Raw genomic sequence first — 24091 nt, forward strand, 5'->3', positions numbered from 1 at the left:
CCAGTTCACGCAAACAGCCTAAAGACGTCGCCCTTTCGAGGGCGCATGCCAGAAAAATTCCGCGAAACATAAACGGCTTTAGAAGCACCTATGGCTGTGTTTCAAATGGAAAAGCCAATAGACAGTCTCTTCTCCCATAGGTCACCAGGCCGGAAGGCCTGAGTGGCATGGTATAAAACTTTTAAAACGAACTGTCCTAATTCTTGCAACCAGTTTGCAAGGAAGGTTGCACGATGAAATCATTGCCGCCGTCATTTGAAGACACCGACACTATCTTAATACCAATAGCAGAAGAAAAGTCACAGTGACGTTTCACTTCGTCAACGCGGCTGATGCGCAAGCATATGGGTGCTGTACCGCAGACGACGCTATCTGTTCCTGTTGCACCTAGGCGCCTGCACTGTCCGCACCGCAGATTGTGTTCAAGACAGGGTTCGCATGGCCGCGTCACATGCAGCAGCCGCCGGAGTATAATACCCCGTTTTAGGCACTCGCTTACTATCTAAATTATCTAGTATGGTGTCAGTACGCACAGGCAAACATGAACACGTCACACTCGATGACCGCGGACACTCGCTGTCTGAACGCTGGCCTGAGGAATCGCGGCAGCAGCAGCGAGCGAAGAGACCTTCGTGCTGTCTATCGTTTCAACTTGTGCGGAATGGTGAGAACATAGCGCACGCGAAGTTACCAGCCATTGGCCCACCTAAACTGGGCACCCAAAGCAGATCGCTTTCGAGTTAAAGCCCGCGCGACAGCGCGGACGAAGTATGCCGCCTTCCTCCTTCCCCTCCTCCGGTACCATGCGCGTGAAGGAATATGGCACACTTCGTCCACTTGCGCACGCTAGATTTAGCCACCATCGTCGGCTGGCTGTCGCACGCTTTCGCCATAGAGAATGTCTTTGTCTACTGTTATCGGCTATCCCTACTTGTTATCTGATGCACACCGCTCTCCTCCTGTGTCTTAACGTTACGCCTAACATTTTTCATTCCATTGCTCTTTGCGCGATGCTCAACTTGTTTTCGAGCTTCTTTGTCAGTCTCAAAGTTTCTGCCCCGTATGTCGGCACCGGTAGAATGCATTGATTGCATACCTTTCTTTTTAATGATAGTGGTAAGCTTCCAGTCAGAATCTGAGAATCTCTGCCGAAGGCGCTCCAACCAAATTTTATTCTTCTGTCATTTCCCTTCTCATGATCAGGGTACCCTGTGAGTAAATGACGTAGATAAACGTATTGTTTCACAGACTCTAGAGGCTCACTGGCGATCCTGAACTCTTGTTCCCTTGCCCGGCTAGTGATCATAATCTTTGTTATCTGCATATTAATCTTCAACCCCACTCTTGCACTGTTAGTGTTAAGGTCCTCAGTCATTTGTTTTAGCTCGTCTGCAGTGTTGCTGAATAGAACTATGTCCTCTGCAAACTGAAGGTTACTGAGATATTCGCCGTTGATCCTTACTCCTAAGCATTCCCAATTTAATATCTTGAGTACTTCTTGCAAGCATGCAGTGAATAGCATTAGAAAGATTGTGTCTCCGTGTGTGACCCCCTTTCTTTATAGGTATTGACACGTGGACTTGGTTATCTTTTACGGGTGAGCGCTTTATACCGTCTAACAAGTATATCTCAGAGCGGAGCGCGCCCGCATGTATCGGAAGTTTCTCGAATGTTATCGATGGTTATGTTGTCACCGAAGCTTGTGCAATCTGATTGCATGTGTGTCGTGAATTGTGTAGAACTTTCTGCAAGACACGCAGGTACCACTGATTACTCTGGAACCTTCGATGATTAGTGTATAAAAGCCGACGCTCTTAACCGGTAGATCAGGTTTTCGACGATCGCCGACTGTGTTCGCCGCTATCGTTGTGCTTTAAGTGTAGCCTGTTTTGGGGGGCAAGGGTTCGCCCTACAAGACGCTAGTTTCGTCATTCACAGTTTTGCTGCCTTCTTCACCGTCACTACCACGTGACAGTATCTTCGTTTTTTTCTTGCGTGGAATTAGGGTCTACTGACACAATTCTTCAGCATGATCAGGAGAATGTCTTTGATTGTGCATCACATGATGTGCTATTTGCCTACCTGAGCTTGATATTGTTGCATTTGCCATTACAGAAAGTGTTAATCTTGGGGTTTGAGAACTGAACTACTAGGTTAAGTGTTGACAAGGCTCGTCGATCCCCATCACCTCAGGACATTCCGTCCGCCAGGGCTGCCCAGCAAGTCCGATTTTTTTTCGTATGTATTTTGAAAGCTTGTGTTTGACCATAATACAACATGCGCCAATTTAAGTTTTAGGGCGATTGGCATATGCTCTGCACATATGTGTTTTATGCCTTGAGAAAGTATCAAAGAGACCATTGCCGTTAGGAAATTTGGGGTCAACTCCGGAAACTAGGGTGAACTGAGGAAAGTCTATGGCATGGGAAATCGCCATCGACCCAAGATATTTATGCTGACCTACACTGGTCTAGAGCTCTAATAAGTGCCTCGCTGTGCCTCTAGGAGGCTATAGAAACACTGATAATTACTTGGCTGAACAAGTAAAGGAGATACAACAGCAAGCTAAGCCGTGCTACTGCACTTGTCTCTCGAAGTTTGTTAAGGGCACTGTGGGAAACGTAGTGTCGTGTTGCACACGAGTTGTTTTGCAGGAGCGCCACAGAGTATTCGTCACTTTTGTGCGAGCTTTCCACTATGTGAAAACTGCAATAGGACGAATTTGTTCAGGCTAATGAATGATGGAAGGCTTGGTCTGTCATGTCTTTTCATCCAACAACTGGTTAATCGCTTCCTTATCCCAACATAATATGCCACCTATGGCTTTGTCACATGTTACCTGAATTTGTTATCAGCACAGCAAAAATGCCTGGCACTACAGGTGGTATATTGAAGAAAATTCTGGACAGCGTGCGCTTTCTAAAGCGAAGGTTTCTTTCCCATTTCCTTCGGCTTTACCACTGATGCTGCTCCTGCTTCCGCTTCTGCCGCCGCTGCTGCTGCCGCTCCTGTGGCCGCTGCTGTCGTTGTTGCCTTGCACACCACTTTGGGCATGGTTCAGAGCGTGTATACACATCGAAAGAGCGTGGCAGAGAAGAAAGGAGACGGAAGAAAGCCGCTTGATTTTTCCACCGCTTCGAATGTGCACAATTCCCTCTGGAGCTCCCTGAGTGTCACCACATTAGCTTCTTGACTGCTGTAACTATCCATGACCCCTCGCAAAAGCATTGCGGAAGTTGCAGTATCCGGTCAATACAGCTTATTACCTTAAATGCTCCCCGAAGTGGCATTACATAAAGTGTAGGTTTTTATAAAATAGCAAGAACATGTCGTAACTAACGACAACCTAGCGTTCTAGTAACGTGTCAGTACAGAGCAAAGGTAGGTAGGATTGTAGAGAGGAGAGTGTGGGTGAGAAAACGCGACGCAGTCGCGATACGAGTGAATAAGAGCCTTGCCACTCTTGGGTCTCAGTTCCCATAAAAGGGGGGTCGGTAATGCAAGGCAAAGAAACGTTAATACCACAGACACAACAGCGGTTGTGGGCAAACGCGATAAATTTAAGTGCTAGTTGTGTTTCGGTACATTTCTTCTATTTCTGAAAAGTTAACATTATGCGAATTTGTCAAGCAGACAAGCTGCGCAGGGCGGGCAGAAGCAGAGCAGCATAAAAGCGCACTGTAGGGTCTAGGCTACACTACGGAAGCGGTCACACGTCAAATCAATGGTTCTTTGCCCGCTGCCTTAGCTTTGTGTCTATGGCATTGCTCTAGGTCGCACGTTTGATCCCATCCGTGGCAGGCGCATTTCGAAGGGGACGAAATAAAAAACGCTCGTGCCCTTACATTTAGGGGCACGGTAAAGAACACCATGGTGTCAAAATTAATCTGGAGTCCGCCACTACGGCGTGCCTCAATTGTTGTTATGGCACGTACAGCCCGATAAATAAATTAAACTTAAACATTTCTGTCACGATGCGATATGCCATGTGAGGCAGAGAATATGCTCAACCCTGCAGAACGCTACCATATGGCGACAGCAATGCCTCAAGGAAGCACGACTCCCTGAGTGTTATGTGTACTACGCAGACAAACAGCCCTGGCGCGCAAGCTAAGGTTTAACATCAACTCACCACTCTCGTGTTGGACTAAACGTTGAAGTAATTAATCAATCGCCGTCAACATTGCCGCTAATCATCGTCTGTGAAAGCAAACAGCAAAAAAAGCTTCCCTTACTTCGAATTCCACAGTGCGGGATATCCGTATAATTTCTATCTCCCGCTTTCGCCACCGCCTCCTCCTCCGCTTTCCTTCTCCCGTCTTTCGTCACTCGCTGCGCTCCGCGTTCGGTCTTTCATCCTTCACTGCACTCGTTCGCTTGGTTACGCCGACACTCGCCGCAGGAACGGGCGCCTAAGAGCTCCGCTCTAAAGCTGTGCAAGCCTCACGCCATGTGGACCGATTCTGAAGGCGAATCAGCGTCACGCAGCTTCCCAAAGTGCTAGCTGCCACAAGGGGGGATGGGGTAAAATGGCACTGTATGACGCCGTGTACGTTCTTTAGTATACAGGGTGTCAGAGTTAACGTTATCGGCATTATTAAAAAATGAAATATAGAACATACGAGTATGCAACCAATGGCGTTCTGTTAGCAGTGATGTAGCTCACCAGGAGGATTTCTGTCTCTCACGTTTTCAAACGAGTAGCTTTTATTCATTAAGAAGAAGAAAGGCTAGATAACGACATATGCGACCTAGTTTTGCCGATACCTATGTAGAGGTCAATAAACAATGCGGAGAAAGAAAACGTACTCAAATGAGATAATAGCCAAGATGCAAATTCAGTCTACCGTAAGAACCTTCTTTAAACTATATGCTGGCACATTGTTTGTACGAACACATTTGGAAGATCGAGGTTTCGATTTACCGTGGTGTGTGAATTCTTTTATTTAAAGAAAATGTGTGATGATAGCTCGTGTTTCGTTCTTTTGCGCTCTTGCGACTATTCAGGGACATTTCGCAGTTAACGTTAAAGATAGAAGTACCACTACATTCACTATAGGAATCGCGTTTATGCCAGTCGACAACTAGTATGGTCTAACTTTCAATGTATTATAGCTTCTTGGTCTCTACTATTTATGGCGGGCTCGAATGGCGAGATGTTACTATGACCCCGACACACGTCCAGAGGCCGGTGCGTGTGCTGTTTCGTGAGAGCATTATCCAGTACATTGAAATGCTCAAAAGGCAAGAGTTTCTTCCTCACCGGCTGCCCAGGGTAGATCCCTGGAAAACGTGAAGAAATCCTAAAGTGGAAGCCCAGCGATGGGGTGGCTAACCGCCTTTACTCTGTTTTTCCTTTGCGTTGTGAAGTAACAAGTATATTTCACTGATATTTGTATAGTGGTGAGAAACCGGTAATGAAGAGAGAGAAAAGCGACCATGGCCTAATGTTTAGGACACCGGCTACTGGGCTGGACGGCTGAGGCAGCAGAGATTTAGTTTCCTGGTTTATCACACACTGTACTCTTTTTATTAAAGCGAGGCGCGAGAGGTACCTTACTGTCTGCCGGCCGCAATGTTCCAAAATAGAGGCAAAGGCAGCCGGGATGCGGCAGCGTTTGTTCACCCATTACATGCTTGAGCGCAGCACAATAGCATTGTGACAGCACCTCATCACGTGGTGTTCTTTTGGTATTTCGCGGGTTACTTGCGCACGCGGAAAAGACAAGTGATACAAATCATGCAGGAAGCAATGTAATAGGAGGTTTCTGAATGTGCTCTATGACTCTGCGTATCACACTTGTGGTGTTAAGCTTAACTCAAATGTATATTAATTAAATTCAAAGAAATAATGACTTACGGGGGCAATACAAAACAGACTGTGTTTCTCCAAGCTATTGCCAGCACTATGCTTTCGGTTCGATTCACGTCCGAAGTGTTTTTATTTTTGAAGTCCTGGCACAAGTTACTTGAGATAACTTATATATATATATATATATATATATATATATATATATATATATATATATATATATATATATATATATATATATATATATATATATATATATATATATATCGTCGAGCGATGCTTAAGAGACGAGCCGCCACGAGAACGACGATGAAGTTGGTCGGTGCGCTTGGCGCGAGCGAGTGCCTGGCTCCAGTGTATATAGCGTGTAAATAGCCCCTTCTGTCTGTCTTTCCACGCCTCACATTTCTGGTGGAGGTCAGTGATCCCCGTCCTCACCACGGAACTCCGAAGTGGTCGGCACACCGAGCTTGTCACCATGCCTCCCGGTGACGCGCGTGAGCCCGCCTCTACAACGGCTTCGGTTTGTCTGACTGCTCCAATCATCACGGTTGCCCCACACCGTGAACCAGATGTGTTCTCTGGCCTGGAGGGACAGGATGTCGACGACTGGTTCAAGCTGTATGAACACGCCAGTACTAATAACAGGTGGGACCGAACGATTATGCTCGCCAATGTCATCTTTTATCTCGGCGGCACCCCACGCGTGTGGCTACAAACGCATGACGACGAGATAACCAGTTGCGACAGCATCAAAGAAAAGCTCAGGGACCTGTTCGGTGACCCCATTGGGCGCAAAGCTGCCGCGAGAAAGGCTCTTGCGTTTCGTGTTCAGTCATCTATGGAGCCGTACGTTTCCTACATCCTCGACGTCTTGGCTCTATGCCGCAAAGCTGACGATGTTATGTCCGAAGCAGATAAAGTGTCACATCTTCTCAAAGGCATCGCCGACAACGCTTTCAATTTGCTTGTTTTCGGCAACGTCTCGACTATCGACGCCATCATAAAAGAATGCCGTCGCCTTGAACAAGCCCAGAGCCGCGGTATCCCACACCACATCACCCGGCTACCCAACACTGCTGCTACGTCGGCATGTGAGGGTCGTCTACGTCAGACCACCACCTCTTACGACGTCACCCGTATTTTTCGCCGCGAACACGAGGCCGCCTGTTCGCCAGCTTTCTCCACGACGCCTCCCGATGCACCAGCAACCACCATTGCGATGATTCAGGCCGTCGTCCGACAGGAATTTGAGAACATGCGCCTGAACTCAGTGTGTTCCACGTCTCAACCCAGCGGTCCCCAGTTCTCTAGCGGCCCTCCTCGTCCTCAGAAGTCCATCTCTGCCACATCTCGCAGCATACCGTCCGATTGGCGTACCCCTGATGACAGGCCGATCTGCTTCCACTGCTGTCGCATCGGCCACGTCGCTCGTCACTGCAACAACCAATGCCCGCCAACTCCTCGGACCTACGCCGCCGCTCATTCCCGCACCTTTGGACCTTCCATTCCCTATACCACCCGCCATGAACCCACTGCCGCTGATGCTCCTGCTCCAAACCTTCGCTACAGCCGCACGCCCTCACCTCGACGCCATCAGTCTCGTTCGCGACAACCCCGTCGCTTCTCTTCGCCGTCTATCGCCTCCCGGTTTCAGCCGGAAAACTAGGCACTGCAGCTTCTGGAGGTGAAGCTGCGTTGTCGACGCTGCCCTCAAATCCTCTGCTCACGTTACCCACGAACCAAAACCTTCTTGATGTTGACGTTGACGGCTATCCTGTCAGGGCACTCATCAATAGAGGAGCACATCTTTCTATTATCAGTGCTGCCTTCCGACGACGACTAAACGAGCTCCTCACCCCAGCGTCCGCACGCGTCGTCCGCGTTGCGGATGGCGGCACTGTGCCTATCATCGGCATGTGTACGGCACGTGTCAGCATCGCCGGCCGCCACACTCCTGTCCTCTTCACCGTAATTGCTCATTGCCCCCACGACCTCACTATCGGCCTCCATTTTCTCTCCGCACATTCTGCTCTTATTGACTGCTCTTCCAGTACCCTTCGCCTTGAGTTACCGATGCTCGCGGAACCTTCTGACGCACCCCACTGCCGCTTACGTCCCACCGGCTTTCTTCGCCTGCCGCCAAAGTCAATAGCCTACATTGAACTGTTGTCTTTCCCATGAGTTCCTTATGGCGAGTACCTCGTCACTGCTCTGCCCGGCATCCCAATACAGTATTACGTCACCCTGCCTCCCAGTATACTTACTATTACTGCGAACCACACTCGCATGCCTGTCTGTAACTTTGGATTGGCAAAGCAAATTCTACGGCAAGGTATTTGCCTTGCCACCGTTGATTGCCTCGGCTACGAATACGTGGCAGCGTTATCGACCGATGGTTCTCGCGAGCTTAGCATGCCCCTCGTGCCAGACTCGGGTGCCGATCCCAACATGAAGACAATTATTACGACGGACCTGTCCTCTGTGCAGGCTGAAGAGCTTTGCCAAGTATTATCGTCCTACCGAGATATTTTCGACTTCGACGATCGCCCTTTAGGCCAGACGCTCGCGGTCAAGCATCGGATTCTTACTGACAATAATGCGCCTATTTACCGACGACCTTATCGTGTTTCTGCGTCGGAACGCCGTGTAATTAAAAAAAGTGAACAAAATGCTAGATAAAAACATCATTGAGCCTTCTTCGAGTCCCTGGGCGTCACCTGTGGTGTTGGTTAAGAAGAGGCACGGCACGTGGCGCTTCTGTGTAGACTACCCTCATGAGAACAACATTACTATAAAGGACGTCTACCCGGTCCCACGTATAGACAGCGCCCTAGACTGCCTGCACGGTTCCAGCTATTTCTCGTCTATTGATCTTCGTTCGGGATACTGGCAGATTGCTGTTGACGATATGGACAGAGAAAAAACCGCGTTCATCGCACCTGATGGCCTATACCAGTTTAAAGTAATGCAGTTTGGATTATGCAATGCCCCTGCCACCTTTGAGCGTATGAAGGACTCCTTGCTCCAAGGTTTCAAGTGGTCCACATGCCTCTGCAACATCGACGTCGTCATCGTCTTCTCGCCAACGTTCGACTCTCACCTTGAACGTCTCACAACTATACTTCATGTATTTGGAAAGGCGAAGCTGCAGCTTAACTCGTCCAAAGTCGTTTTGGCCACTGAAAAATAACTTTTCTACGCCATCTCGTTGACGCTTCCGGAGTACAGCCAGATCCCGACAAAACTCGCGCTGTCAGAGAGTTTCCGGTTCCAAAGACAGCCTCAGGCGTTCGAAGTTTTGTAGGGCTATGCTCCTACTTTGGCTGTTTTGTTCCAGATTTTGCGAGAATTGCTAGACCCCTAACTGATCTTGCAATCCTAGTGGGACACTGAAGAAGCCGCCGCATTCTTTCGTCTCGTCACTCTTCTAATCTCACCACCCATTCTCGCCCACTTCGACCCTGATGCCCCTACAGATTTGCGTACAGATGCCAGCGGTCATGGCGTGGGTGCCGTCTTAGCCCAGTGTCAGCGTGGTCAGGATCGCATTATTGCTTACGCGAGCCGCCTCCTAGCACCATCTGAGCGCAACTATTCCATTACGGAACGAGAATGCCTTGCTGTCGTCTGGGTGGTTGTGAAGTTCCGTCTTTACCTTTACGGTCGCCAGTTTTCCGTCGTCACTGACCATCATGATCTCTGCTGGCTCTCATCACTAAAAGAACCTACAAGTCGGCTTGGTCGATGGGTTTTGAGGCTACAAGAATTTTCATATTCCGTGGTGTACAAGTCCGGCCGCTTGCACCAAGACGCTGACAGTTTGTCGCGTTACCCTGTTCACGACTCTGACTCCTCCAATATTGCCAGTGCTTCCTGCGTATTCTCTGTATCACAGCTGCTTCATTTCACCGACGAGCAATGTCGTGACGCCTACATGAGATCGCTCATCGATTGTTTTGAACACTCTCCGGCCGATGCTACTCTACGCCTCTCCGTCCTCCGCGACGGTACTCTGTGCAGTCATAACCTTCACCTGGACGGCTCTGAGTTCCGACTTGTAATACCTAAACACCTCCGCTGTGATCCGATGTCAGTGTGACCGATGTCACCTATGAAATCGTTTTAGTCACGCCCACTATGTCCTACGCTGTTACAACCAGTGACATTGTCCACGTCGCCCAACTCAAGCCCTACAACTCTCCAAGCGCTTTGGATATTTGACAGCACCGTGACGGTGCTTGTGCCACCGGGGCGGTACTATTACGATATCATCGAGCGATGCTCAAGCGACGAGCCGCCGCGAGAACGACGATGAAGTTGGTCGGTGCGCTTGGCGCGAGCGCGTGTCGGCCTGGCTGCCCGGCTCCAGTATATACAGCCCGTAAATAGCCTCTTCTGTGTGTGTCTCTCCACACGCCACAATATATATATATATATATATATATATATATATATATATATATATATATATATATATATATATATATATATATATATATATATATATATATATATATTGTAAGCACTCGTAACACACTTTCTTGTTTTCATTTGTACATAGCCGCCATCATCTTCCGCTGCTTACCGAGACGGCAAGGCTTTTGCGGTTTCCGTCGTTGACACGCTGGGTAAAGTTATCAACTGTGCTTCCGTCCGGACGACGAACCCAGAGGTGGCCAAGCAAGTGGCCATTGCACTCGCCATGCAAGACGGTCGGAGAGACAGGGTGTATAGCGATTCGAAAGCCGCCATCAGGGCATTCCAGAAAGGCCGGGTCGCCCGGCAGGTAGTTCAAATTCTGAAAGGCGCCAAACACGGCAACACCTCCATGCACTCGATTTTTCGGTTCCCTGCACACGTCGGGGCGATTGAGGGGGTTCCTCTGAACCTCAACGAGTCTGCCCACGAGGCTGCGCGTGGCTTTACCGACCGCGCTGCCCTCGGGTCGGGCGACTCTCTCCCCGGACACCGAGACGCTCCTCTCACACACAACGAAATAACTAAATTCTTCTACTTAGAGAGAAGGGTTTTCCCCCCGCCTCACTCCAAGTTAAGCAGGCCGCAGGCGGTCACACTCAGACTTCTTCAAACGAACTCGTACCCAAATCCGGCGTCCCTTAATTGCATATATCCAGAGATTTATACGAATTGTTCTTGCGTGGCCTGTGGTGAGGTAGCTACGTTGCCTCATATGCTCTGGGAGTGCGGGTCGCTGGGCCCGAAGTTCACCAAAGAAGAGTGGGACGCCCTCCTGCGAAGTCCCGTCTTTGAGGATCAAATCCTGGCCGTCCAGCGCGCCCGCGATCGGGCCGGCAGACTAGATCTGTCAGTCCCGTCGTGAGATTAGCCAGGTGCGCGTTTTATCGCGCTTTGCTGGACCAAATAAACGTTTATTCACTCACTCACTCACTCATTCCCTGTTCTACTTCTTCGCGCATGAACTTGGTCAGTCTCGGTCTTATAAACTGGTGGAGGTGCGGGGTAGAGGCAGCAGGTGCACGCCTCAGGTCTTGTAGTTGAAACGCTTCGCGGATGATGGTTCGGATAAGAGCACGTAGATCTGAAGAATGGGGAACCTGAGGATCGCTGCTGTCATGTTGAAGACGAAGAGACTGCAACTCGTGTAGGCACTGACATGTGGCAGTAATGTCTTGGGCAGAAGCCGGATTTCGCACGATTAAGGCGTTGAACGCGACATAACCAATGCCTTTTAATATGTCGAACAGGTTCGGCTTCCGTCATGCTAGGATTCGCACGGCGGTACAGAGCCAAGACATGCTCTATGTATGAGGTGTAAGACATTTCTGGAAGTTGCAGGCGCGTGCCCAGCTTCTGTTTGGCGACTTCTGCACGGCAAGACGAGGAAGCGATTTGCCGCAGCTTGGAGGTAAACGTGGACCATTTCGTGATGTCGGATTCATGGTCGAAATACCACGTCTTTACAACACCCGTCAAGTAGAATGCGATGTATCTCAATCTCAGGCTGTCGTTCCACTTATTCCAAGGACTCACGCGGTCGTAGTGGTTGATCCAATCGTCGACGTCATCACTGCGGAGTGCCGCAAAGACAGATGGATGGCGTTGAGGGCTCGTCACAGTCTAAGGGGGCACCGCAGGTGGAGCCGTCTGTGTGGTAGGGTAAGAAGCGCCGGAAGAGCCGGGGTCGGAAATGTCCATCGTTGTAGGGGTAGGCGGGCGCAGGCGGCAACCAGAACGTAGCACCAGGTAAGACGGGAAAGCGAGATGACGTAGGGGTCTTGACGTACCTCTACCACCTTATAAGACCGAGACCGCCCAAGCTGTCAAGCGCTCTTTATTCCAAGAAAGGGAACGCCCCAGCTCAAGCGCGAAGAAATAGAACAGGGAAGATGGTGATGGCTATGTACAAATGAAAACGACGAAGTACGTTAATAGTACTTACACTAACTACCGCTGGAAACTAGCTAGTGCTTACGCTAACTAGTCTGGGAAAGTCATCATGATGCAGACGCATTGGCTCGCTGCCCACTCTCGCTCTTTCCCGGTAAAGCGCCGTCGTCTTCCCCACCACGCCGTTCCGGTGCTACACCTGCCTCACACCAGCTCTCGATAACGCCCCTGGACCAAGTTACGCTTCCATCAGGCTCTGATTTCGTCTTGCTTCAGCGGGCCGACTCCTACTGTCTAAATCTCATTGATCGCCTTAGTGGGCTCGCCGAAGCACACAACAGCCGCTTGCGACGCCAGCTTCGACAATTTCACCTTCATGGTGGCCTGCTACACCGCTACGTTTGCCACCCAACAGCTCGCCAGTGGGTACCAGTTTTACTTCACTGCCTTCGCCTGCGAGTATTAGAGGCACTTCACTACAACGTTTTGGCTGGCCACATAGGCTTCTACGAGACATACGACCACATCAAGAGCCGCTGCTTCTGGCCTGGCCTATCCACAACGGTGGCCAAATACATGGCCCCTCTTCTGCATCATGTCAGCAGCGCAAACGCTGGACATCCCCTCCTGCCGGTTTACTACAACCTCTCCTTTTCCCGGACGCACCTTTTCAATTTGTTGGCATAGATTTATATGGTCCCTTGCCTTTAACACCCTCCCGTCACCACTGGATTGTCACTTCGGTCGACCATTTAAGAAGATATGCCGAGATGCCCCTCTGCGATCCGGTATCGCTTCTGAGGTCGCTGACTTTTTTTTGCGCTCCATCGTCTTGCGCCATGGGGCTCGTCGCGTTCTTTTGAGTGACCGTGGCAAGGCGTTTATTTCCCAAGTTCTCGAAGACGTTCTTCGGGGCGCTGATACCATCCACAAATCTCCTTCTACCTATCATCCGCAAACCAATGGCCTTACTGAGCGCTTCCACCATACGCTGTCTGACATGATTTCCATGTACATCCATCCTGACCACATTGACTGGGATAAAATTCTTCGTTTTGTGACATTCGCATATAATACTGCTATTCAACGGACTATTGGCTACAGCCCTTTCTTCCTTCTGTATGGACGATCTCCTTCGACCATATTCGACAGCGAATTCTTTTTAGCACCTTCTTTGCCTAACGCGTCCCTTCCTGAAGATTTTGCTGCCCGAGTTGCACATTGTCGTCATATCGCCCGGCAGAGCACAAAAGCTACCCAAGCTGAGCGCAAACGTCGCTGCGACAACAAACGCCGTGACCTTCGTTTTCACCCTGGAGACCAAACCCTGCTTTGGACTCCAGTCCGCACTCCATGCCTCTGTGAGACTTGCGATACATGCAGGCGCGTGCTTCACAGGGCGATAACGTTTAACATTTGTTAGCCGGCATCTTAGAGCGGTCACTGGAGACAGGCAAACAAATACACGTGACAATGACCCCCTCCTAAATATCATCGTCCGGATGCTGCAAAGGCAAAAGCCAAAATCAAAAGCACACGTAGAAAAGAAAAAATAACAACAAAGTAACAATAAAACAAAGTCCCAAAGTTCGTCAGCGGGTGTAGAAAGACTTGAGACATACCACATGGACGACTTCTAGTCGTGCGCGGAGCCTATGTGATTGCGAAATACTGTCTGGCGCGGCCTCATAGTTCAGTGCGCCATTACGTCGGATCTTTTGCCAGGATCCGAGATAGCGCCGCAAAAGTCTCTCACCAAGTCATTGACAGTCTCCGTAAACGTGAGTCAGGAGGGGTCACTTGGAGCACCAATAGGGAAGAGGCTTTCCAGAATCTGAAGAAAGCTTTGTCTTCGCAGCCTGTGCCTCCCTCGCCAGACTTTCGCAGAGAATTAATTCTTCAGTGTGACGCCAGCAACCGCGGTCTAGCTGTTGTCCTTGCCCTACGAAACGAACGCGGTGAAGAGCATTCCGTGCTATACCTCCGTCGAAAACTGACATCCTGAGACGAGGTGTTTAGCAGCTCGGAGAAAGAGTGCTCGTGCATACTATGTGCCACGCAAAAGCTAGGATGCTATATTGAAGGCACGAAATTCACGGCTGAGAGCGACCATTGTTCTGTTGCATGGCTGAAGCCAATGTTGGGAAAAAACGGGAGACTGCTGAGATGGAGTCTCATTTTGCAGGAATACAATTTCGAGGTAGAGTATAGGAAAGGGAGGCAGAATAAGAATGCAGACGATCTGAGCCGGGTATTTTAAGCTACGAACACAGGGTATTTTAGAGCATGTTTTGTACGTATCGCTGGTGATGTTACTCAGATAAGAAACTTATTTCTGCCTTGCTGAGAGCCGACCACGACAGAAAAAGAAAGAGCGACAGAGAGAGAACAGATCTTTGTTAAGCGATGCGAGGATCAGAGCGTCCGGTTGGCGTGTGCTAGGGCGCGACGACCAATGTGTGTGTGTGCCTGTAATAAGAGGGAGAAGGCCACAACGAAGCGAAGGTAGGGCATTGTGGCATCAGCCATCACTTCTAGAACGATTCCCGTTGTCACGACCAAACATCGACGCGTCGGACAACCTGACAGCTGGTCACCCTCAAGTCGAATCACCTGACGGCACAGATGTCTTACGTCTTAACACGACCAAGGGCATTATTTAGAGACGTTTTTCACGAGGCAATGCCACCCATCCATCAGCGCCTATCGAGAAGGCAACGCAGACTGAACGGACAAACTGAACTAATGGATGAAAGGGGCCCAAGTCGACGGCTACTGAAGAACGGCGCCGAACTCTGATTCCCAAATGGGGGCGAGCTTGCTAAATGCGCTAAAAATGCTAGATTTCCTAAATATTCCACTCATATTTAGTACCATCGGAGGGGGAGTGCGGCGGAACGATGCAATTGTGATTGGCCGAGGTACCTATCATCAGATTCCCTAGTCTAGGCACCTAGGGAAGACGACAGCATTAAAAGCGGATACCTTTTGTGCAGAGAGGGTGGGCTTACGTGTCCTGATGTGAACTCAGACGTTTAATATGCCCTTACATGGAGCATGCTTTTGCATCTAGAGCCAGTGTAACTAATGTAAAATAGGCCCTTGTTCCTTCATTCTTACTGCTGAACGTGCTCATCAATGGGTCTGGTGGATTCCTTGGCCCCAACGCCACCTCGAGCCGCAACAACGTTTGTGATCTGTGATTGCAGGTGTCTAGTGGCTGTTGATCGACACTTTTGGGATCTCTAAGCAATGGGAATCACTCACTCTGATGGCCAACTTCACATTAGTTTTTTGTCTCTTTCAGGGATGCGAAGCTACAGTCGTATCACAGACACACCGCTGCACCACCACGTAAAAAAAAGCCAACCAGCAATAACCATGATAAGGCAGCCACACACCTACATGGTCTAGTGACCATGTAGGTGTGTGGAATGGGAGCGATGCAAAGCTGTCATTCCAAAATATATGTGGCCCGACCACACCGTAGTGGAACTTATCCATGCGCCTACTTAGTACATCATCTAATGTGTAACGTCAAAATTAAAAAAAAAAGCTGAATCGATGTCTAAAAAGTTTTGAATTGTCTCGCACACATCATAGCATTCTCGAGGCTTCCCATGCTACGTCAACAGGTCGACAAAGTACGAAGACAAATCCAGAAATGGTGCAAGTCCAAATTTCTATCAATTGTGCCCAGTTGTTAAAAACTGGCAGACAAAGAAGGCATTCTTGCAAAAAGTAGGTAGAAATGCTTAATTGCAATGGCTGCCCGTTTCTCTCTGATGAACCCGGTTATTATCAGCGAAACATTTGCAACAGCGTTTGCAACAATGGTTTTCATGTCACTATTAACACTGAACTGGCGGCGTTCTATGAGCGCCTTAGCGGGCCTCATCGAACGCTGCTACTTCGCCCTCCTGGCCCTCCTGTATCGGCTTTTTATGTGACACTTTTAAAACTGTGACAGTGCGAAGGTTTGCTATGTGTACGTTTTTTTGTCACAGAATTGAAATGTGGATGAACCCAACGAGCGTAATAGCATCGAGCATCGAGGGAAACCTGATTGACACCATGCTGCTCCGTCAGCAGACAACCCATCCAAACGCCCGCTTTGACACAGGGGTTTCAATTGTGCGTCTCACTGAACAAGAAGTACCTGTACGTACTTTCATTGATGCAAGTGATGAATGTCGACTTTCTTGGTAGCTGTCTTTCCAGGTTTGGTAAACTGGGATAGTGGGTTCAGCCAAGCTTTGGTTGCATCGTATCCGGCTAGTATGCTTGGTTCTGTTCTACATGCACTTGTTCTCAATTTTCTAAGCATTCAATGAAGACTCCGTTAATTGAATGCGGAATTCGAGACGTGGTAATGTAAGAAGAAATTTCGGCAGCATATACCACCGAACACGATAGAAGAAACGCAAACGCTTGTCAAGCGCTTATGCCACAATATACTTTGACACACCGGAAAGTATCATCATCGTCAGGGTGTGTTGTCATCTGTGTCCTAATTCGTACTCTACAAGAGCCATAAGCCGACTACTTCACAGAAAGCTTTCGCTTACAGAATGTGGCAAAGAAATAGGTTTTGTAGGTTCTTCGAATAAGAAAAAGTCATTGGATGTCCTGCGTTCAACTTTAGATGACTGGTTGGGCATAATGTCACTCTGTGTGTGAAATTAACTTTTGTTACCAAATGCTGCATTCGTGCAAAATTCTCTGCCAAACATTTAATTTTCTGTCGGGTGACAAGTATCAGCCATTCATACACCTGTTTTCTCAGAGTTCTCAAGTTTCTCAGATCTTAGAAACACACCAAAAACAAAAATTTTTCATATTTCATAAAGTAACGCATAGGTGAGCACTTTTCATAAGTGAACACTTGTGTTACAATCAACTGAATACTGTCGTAATAAAGAAAAATGACCCTGGATGCATACTAAAACGCCCAGGACCACGCATGTACCGACACTGCAGTCGAAATATTATTTAAGAGTTTAAGTGAACTACGACAGCAAGACAGAAGTACAAATCGTGTATCAACTTTAGGAAACATATCTCCATGCGCCAAAAACTAAATATTTCGAGGTGGTCGTTCTTAAGCTCAATATTTTCTTTTACCTGCGTGCACACACCGCACTCACCCTTCTGTACTTTGCAATTTTGTGCTATTAAAAAACATTTGTGTCGGTCAAATGGGTGCGTATATCTCAATCCCGCAGCCAGGGCCTAGTTGTGGAGCGTCCGCCTCGGCTGCGGGAGGTCGCGTGTTCGAAGATACCCTGGCGTTCAGCTTTCTTCAGTGGCGATACGCTTGTGAAAGGAGCGCGCGGCTCAGGTTCCCGTCGTAACCTTTTTGAGCATTCCATAAAAGAAGGGAGCCTGGTGGTTCCATGCCACCAACTTACCAATAGATCCATGTTCTTTCGAGCGCCTGAAGTTCCTGCACCCGTCAAGCACCAGGCCGGTAGCGCGCCTCTATCTATTTTACCAGCAGACACCCGGCGGCAGCCCTTGTCTGCCTCCCAAAGCAGCGGCGAATGCTGGATTATTAACCAAATTTGTAGTGGGGATAAAGGGCATTCAGAGACCCTCACAAATCTCCACATGACACCCTTTCGAGATGAGAGCCCATATATACAATCGAGTGCCAGGTCATCGTACATCGCTATCCATTCCAAAAAAAAAAAAAACGCTGGGTTATAGGCGGCGCAAAGATTCAAACCCTCTTCGTCCCACATACGAGGCGGACGCCCAACCTATTCACCACCACTGCGGTGGTAAAATACTCAATTAGAAAACGGATAATTGCACGAATGTGAAATGTCAACCAGTCTTATTTTGTTGGATGATGTTTCAGTTTAGATACTCCCATTGTGAACGCTCAGGAATGATTAAGGACAGTGACAGAATGGAACAAGCAAGGAGACAACACACAGGTGTACCTGCTTCGAATAAGCCACTTGTTGAAATAGTCCGCTAGCTTGACCCTGTGCGTCACTCCGCCTAATCATTCCCAAGTATGTCTCACGAACAAGATCAAACTACAACACCTGTAAGTTTGAAAGCCAAATCTTATGTATGGTTGTCTTTAGTTTCTATGAATTAGATATATCATGAAATTTAGCATTTAATTCAAGCAATATGGCGGCACAATATTACGCATAATTATAAACGTGCTGTTCGGAAACATTTCCTTGTGGAAGCAAGCTCTGTTGTTTTCTTTGGGGGCGTGGATGTTGCATTTTATATTCCCGCAAATGCTACAGCGTCGAAAAGCTTCCTGATTGTTTTGTAGCGGCGATTCTGTCACTAAAACAAACTGAATAAGCGGCCTAGTGCAAATCGGTCCTTCGGCGAAGTCGCAAGCGTGTTCTGGAATGCTGACTAGTAATAGCGAAAAATGGACTAAAACGCATAACCAGCAATTTGATAATTTGCCAGTGCGAGGAAAGCCTAATAATAATTTATTTTGAAAGCCTCCACAGGAAGATATCCCCAATAAAGGTTCTCTCAATGAATTGGCAAGAGTGATGGCGTACACCTGGTTCTACTGGGGTGTGATGATGCCTGTCAGTATTGGACTAATTACATCGACCTTCGTAGTACTGCCTTCGCTCGAAATATGCAACGGAGCGAGAGCACTGCAACTAATGACTGGCGTGTCCGGACTGCTTTACCTTGGGACAAACTTCATCTTTGATCTTCTGTTTTACTTGGTGCCAGTGGCGACCATATACACTGGATTCGCTGTCATCCACGGCCTAAGCGGAAACACTTCAGGTGAGAATAATTTAGCCATTGCGTAGTACGTACAATTTCCAGAGCATTATCTTATTTCTACCCAAACCACACGATGCGGCTTTTCCTTTAGCGCTGTGTTGATGTCCGACGCCATCCACCATATCATTGGGAACGTACAGCTTAATTACCAACACTGGCCGTCAAAGTGACCAACCGCAGCTGTGGGACACCAAAAAAGCATTTACACAGCCTTAAACTTTTCCCTGTATTTCACCCTAAGCACTCAATTCTTGTTCAAATACTTCAGCACGTAATTTCAAACGACATCAATGTAAATAAGACACACCAGGGCCTCGAAATGAATGACCGCAGCCGCTGACTGCTCCACAATATATTTTCTAAAAATTACGTTTTTGCAAATTGCCTCACACGTACACTTATCGTGCGGCTTGTTTTGCTAAAACTCGCATATTTCAGAACCCGTGTTGAGCTTTCCTTTCAGCTGCGATGAGATATAGGGCAATCTGAAAGTTAAAATGTCTTCTGTTAAATTCCTTTCGTAAGTGCGGTAAGGTTGCACAGTGACGCAACCTTATTGTGGTATAAGACGCCCTAAATGACATGCTAAACAGAAAATGGGCAGGGCTAGCCCAGCATTCGGCGAAGGTCCAAGACGACTGGCGCGATATGTCCTCTCGGGTGCGGAGTGTAGTGTGCAGGGTGTCGGAGATTCCTTGGCCTGACACTAACCTACAAAACGTGGTTGCGACCGCTAATGAGGCTATATGGAGAGTAGGCCGAGAGAAAGGTTTCGACGTTGTGGAAGTAAACAGTGAAGTGAGAAGGTACGGTGGTCTTCGACAAGACGGAATCCACTTCCATCACAGGCTTCGACGAAAAGTGGGCTGGCGACTTGCTGGTTGCGCATTTGTTTTTTTTTTTTTTGGGGGGGGGGGTGCCCACGAGCGTTCAGGAGGACGGGAGAGGTTGTAATGAAGGTGCACTAGGAGGACCACAGACTAGCATCACGGTCAATTACCGAAGAAAGCAGAAGAAGAAGCAAAAAGGGAGCTCGCCGTGCAATAGGCTACATAAACATGCAGGGGGGCAGAAGAAATAAAAATTTATGAGAGATTGAGGAACAGGCAATTAGGGAGCACATAGGTGTGTATGCGGTTCCAACAATGCACCTTAGAGACTTAAAGAGCCACCAGTGATTCAGAATTATGTTTGGGAATGGTGCAACAGAACTAAATCGGAAAGAAAGAGAGTGGGAGTCGGAATTCTTATACTTGAGGGAGCCAGATGGGAACGAGTAAATTCGGAGTGTCAAGAGCATCTTTGGTTGCCAGTCACCGTGAGTGGAATGAAAACTTCGCTGCGCGTAACGTATCTGTGGACGGGAACAACTTGCAAAGAAAAAATCAAGAATTAGTAGAATGCCTAAGTCCTATTTATTTATTTATTTATTTATTTATTTATTTATTTATTTATTTATTTATTTATTTATTATACCTACTTTCAATGCCCTAAGGCACTACAGAAAGGAGTGGTACATAACAAGCTATGTAATATGCAGACAGTGGTATGCAGGCAACGTTAAGCGATAGCGTGGTAGGCTGCTGTTCTTATTGAAGTTACATCTGTGATCTGAATGATGGAAGCAGGGAGGTGGTTCCAGTCGACAGTTGTGCGGGGTAAAAAAGAATCATGATACTTGTTCGTTAGGGAGGATGAGACAGCGACTTTATATCTGTGGTCAGAACGGGATGAAGTGTAGGAAGCTGGGGTGATAAGTTGATCCTTGAGCACCTGGTTTGAGTGATAAACCTTGTGAAATAGGCAAAGACGAGCACATTTGCGGCGTAATGAAAGACCTGGCAGATTCAGGGTTGTTTTCATACATGTAACACTGGACGGGCGGAAATAGTTAGCTAAAATAAAGCGAGCTGCTCGATTTTGAATTGCTTCAATCTTTACGGTTAGTGATGCTTGATTGTTATCCCAAATGGCAGATGCGTATTCAAGTTCTGAGCGAACTAGGGTTTTGTGGAGTGTCAATTTTGCCGAAGTAAGAACGGTAGAAAAGTTACGACGAAGATATCCTAACATACGATTAGCATTAGCAGTAGTATAATTAGTATGCAAATTCCATGAAAGATCATTAGTTATGTGAATATTTATTTATTTATTTATTTATTTATTTATTTATTCATTTATTCGTATAGCCCTCAGGGCCAGAGGCATTACAGAAGGAAGTGGAACATAGTGAAAAGGACACGATACATGCTTTGTCCTGTCAATATAGTGTTAGCTGAAAAAAATTTGAAAGTGTGCCCTGCAAGCAGCTACAACAAAAGGTCAAGCAAATGACCGAAAACAATATAACTACATACTTGGTTAGTTACACAATATTAAACTTGTGTTTAATACATGAAACAGTGAATAGTGAACCGTGAACGTGGCTGATCCCGGAAGGTGGTTCCAGTCCTGTGAGGTGCCGGGTGTAAATGATTCATAGCATATTTGCGTTAAGCACGAAATTATTGCCGCTGCTTGTGCATGATCGAAACGAGGAGAAATGTACCATGGAGAAAGGATAAGGTCATTTTGCATGGCGGGACTGCAGCATATTTTGTGAAAGATACATACGCGAGAGAATTTGAGGTGACAGGGTGGTGATGCAAGCTTTAAAGACTCTTCCATTGAAGTGATACTAGCAGTACGCCTGTAGTTTCCGAAAATAAAGCGGACAAAGTTATCTTGGAATAACTCTGGGGAAGAGGCTAATATATCATTACTGGGGTCCCAGACGGAAGCGGAATATTCGAGTTACTACGGACTAAAGTTTTGTAGAGGAAGAACTTTAAAGAAACAGGAACAAATGAAAAGTGGCGCCGGAGGTAGCCTAACGAGCGGTTAGGATTGCTAGCTATTTTGCTAATATGAAGAGACCGAGTAAGATAGCAAGTTATGTGAACAGATAGCAATAGGACATTGCGGATTCTAAAGCGGAGTTCTCGAGCAAGTAGGAAGCGGGGCAAGTAGTACATGAGACACGAGATACCTTACATTTGGATGTGTTGAGTTCCATCAACCAGGCTTTACACCAGTTAGATATAGAGTTGATATCGTTTCGAACAATTGTGACATCATTTTGCTCAGTAATTTCACGGAGGACTACGCAGTCATCGGCGAATAAGTGAATGTTAGAGATGACCTATAACAATGCACGACGCATAGAGGCAAGCCATTAATGTGATTGAGAAACAGGAGAGGATCCGAGTACTGAACCTTGGGATACGTCAGAAGGATGGCGCCACAACGGGGAATTAAAGGTGTTACCAGACACGAATTGTGAGTGCCCGAATAGAAAATATTCGATCCAAGAGAGTAGTTTCCTATCAATGTTCAATTTTTTAAGTTAAAAACAAGTAAGCTTTGGCATACTTTTGCAGAAGCTATTGCGAAATCTATGAAAAAAAGGCGCAGTGTCGCCCGAAAGGCGATACACCGGTTGCGATAGCAAATTAGTGGATAACTGTACGAAGTAAGGATAGTAGTTTTAGCGGCCATATAAACTTGCAAACATTCACCTACTAACTAAATTACCAATGATGCAATACGTAAGCGTGTCTGAACGAGGACGCAGGAAAAAACAGACACGTAGAGACAGCGCTGTCTTTGTGTGTCTTTCTCCATGCTTGCTTTTTTTGCACTTACACATTCTACCATGTATTTAAGCTAACTAGCCTTGCCTACGTGTTTTGACTAAATTAACAAGCACGGTGTAACGAGCGCACAGGTAAACACGAACTCATCACGCTCGATGACTGCGGAAACTCGGTGTAAAAATACTGGAGGGAAGAATCACGGCAGCAGCCAGAGAATTGAGCTTCGTGCATCTTTCGCTTCAACGCGAACGAAACGGCAAAAGCGCAGCGCATACGAAGCTGCCGGCACTACGCGCCCTCTGCGAATATCGCAGATCGCTTTGACGACAAGACCCGCGCGGGCACGCACTTTGGCCACGTCGCAGATCACTTTGAAGACACACGACCGCCGACGACACGACCCTACGGCGTCCTCCAAAGGCGCCTATTACTACGGCATCCGCCATTCGCGTGCCCAACGCCATAGCAGACGCCGCGGTTGTCGCCACTCGGCACGGAGCAGCGGGTGAGGAGGACACCGGGGCACTCTAGCAGCCACTTCAGTACCCCTCTCCTCCCTCACCTCATCCCCCTGCTTCGCGCGCTACAGGAGGGTACGCTTCCAGCCCGCGTTCCTCCATTGCGGCCGCGAGATTGAACCGCGTTCGCCGGCTTACACTCGCACGCTTTTACTCGCATATACAGAATACTGCACGCAGCGACGATTTTATCGCCCTTGTATTTTATGCAGAACCCCACGGCGACGGCAGAAATACGCCTGGAGTGTCCATAAAATTGATATCGCAATGCAGACAGCTATAGAACGTCGATCAAGAAATATATCTAGTTTGTGCGTCAAGGAAGCCAGTTGTGTTTCACAGAAAAGCGGTCTGCGGAAACCATGTTGAGCCTTCGAAAATAATGAGTTAGCACGAAGGATATTAACAATGACTGTGTAAAGGACATGCTCGGGGATTTTACACATAATACAATTTATGTAGATCGGGCAGTAGTATAAGGGGGAATTTTTACTTCCTGATTTACGAACAGGAGCGACCTTTCCGACTTTCCAGTCGGATGGCAGTGCGGATTCATCAATGGACTGCAGAAATATCTTAGACAGCACAATACTAGAATATATTTTGCTGCTTTTAAGAATTACAAAACACGTTATTCACGACTACAGGGAAGTCAATGACAGAGATTCTTTCCCCAGAAGAGTCAAGTAACATGATTTCACTGTTACAGTAGAGTTTAATGGTTTGCCAAAACTTTTTTTGATCAATACTGAGCATGGTTGGCAAAGTCTTTTGGGGAAATTAATTACAAGAATGTTTTAGTGCGGACAAATGAGCATTATTCGCCTTCACTTGCGCATCCCACCGCTGCTCGGAGAGTATGCTTGTAAGAGTGATAGAGCCGTGTTTTTTTTTTTTCATCTCTCTTTCTTTTTGTTACTAATTCGTTTTATATGCGAGTTACACGAAAGTGCTTTAGAATGGGAAAA

General features: G+C 47.6%; 1 protein-coding gene across 3 annotated transcripts in view; it reads left to right on the plus strand.

Annotated features, from left to right (window-relative positions):
* Window positions 1-24091, plus strand: part of LOC135900215 (phospholipid-transporting ATPase ABCA3-like) — a 661060-nt gene that overhangs the window by 508357 nt on the left and 128612 nt on the right. For all 3 annotated transcript variants that reach the window (XM_070536864.1, XM_070536866.1, XM_070536865.1), the window contains 2 exons: window positions 16192-16345; window positions 18667-18970. In XM_070536864.1, the coding sequence (XP_070392965.1) occupies window positions 16192-16345; window positions 18667-18970 (458 nt within the window). The remainder of the gene's footprint in view (window positions 1-16191; window positions 16346-18666; window positions 18971-24091) is intronic.

Source organism: Dermacentor albipictus, chromosome 4 (genome assembly GCF_038994185.2).
Source record: "Dermacentor albipictus isolate Rhodes 1998 colony chromosome 4, USDA_Dalb.pri_finalv2, whole genome shotgun sequence".
Classification (NCBI taxonomy): domain Eukaryota; kingdom Metazoa; phylum Arthropoda; class Arachnida; order Ixodida; family Ixodidae; genus Dermacentor; species Dermacentor albipictus.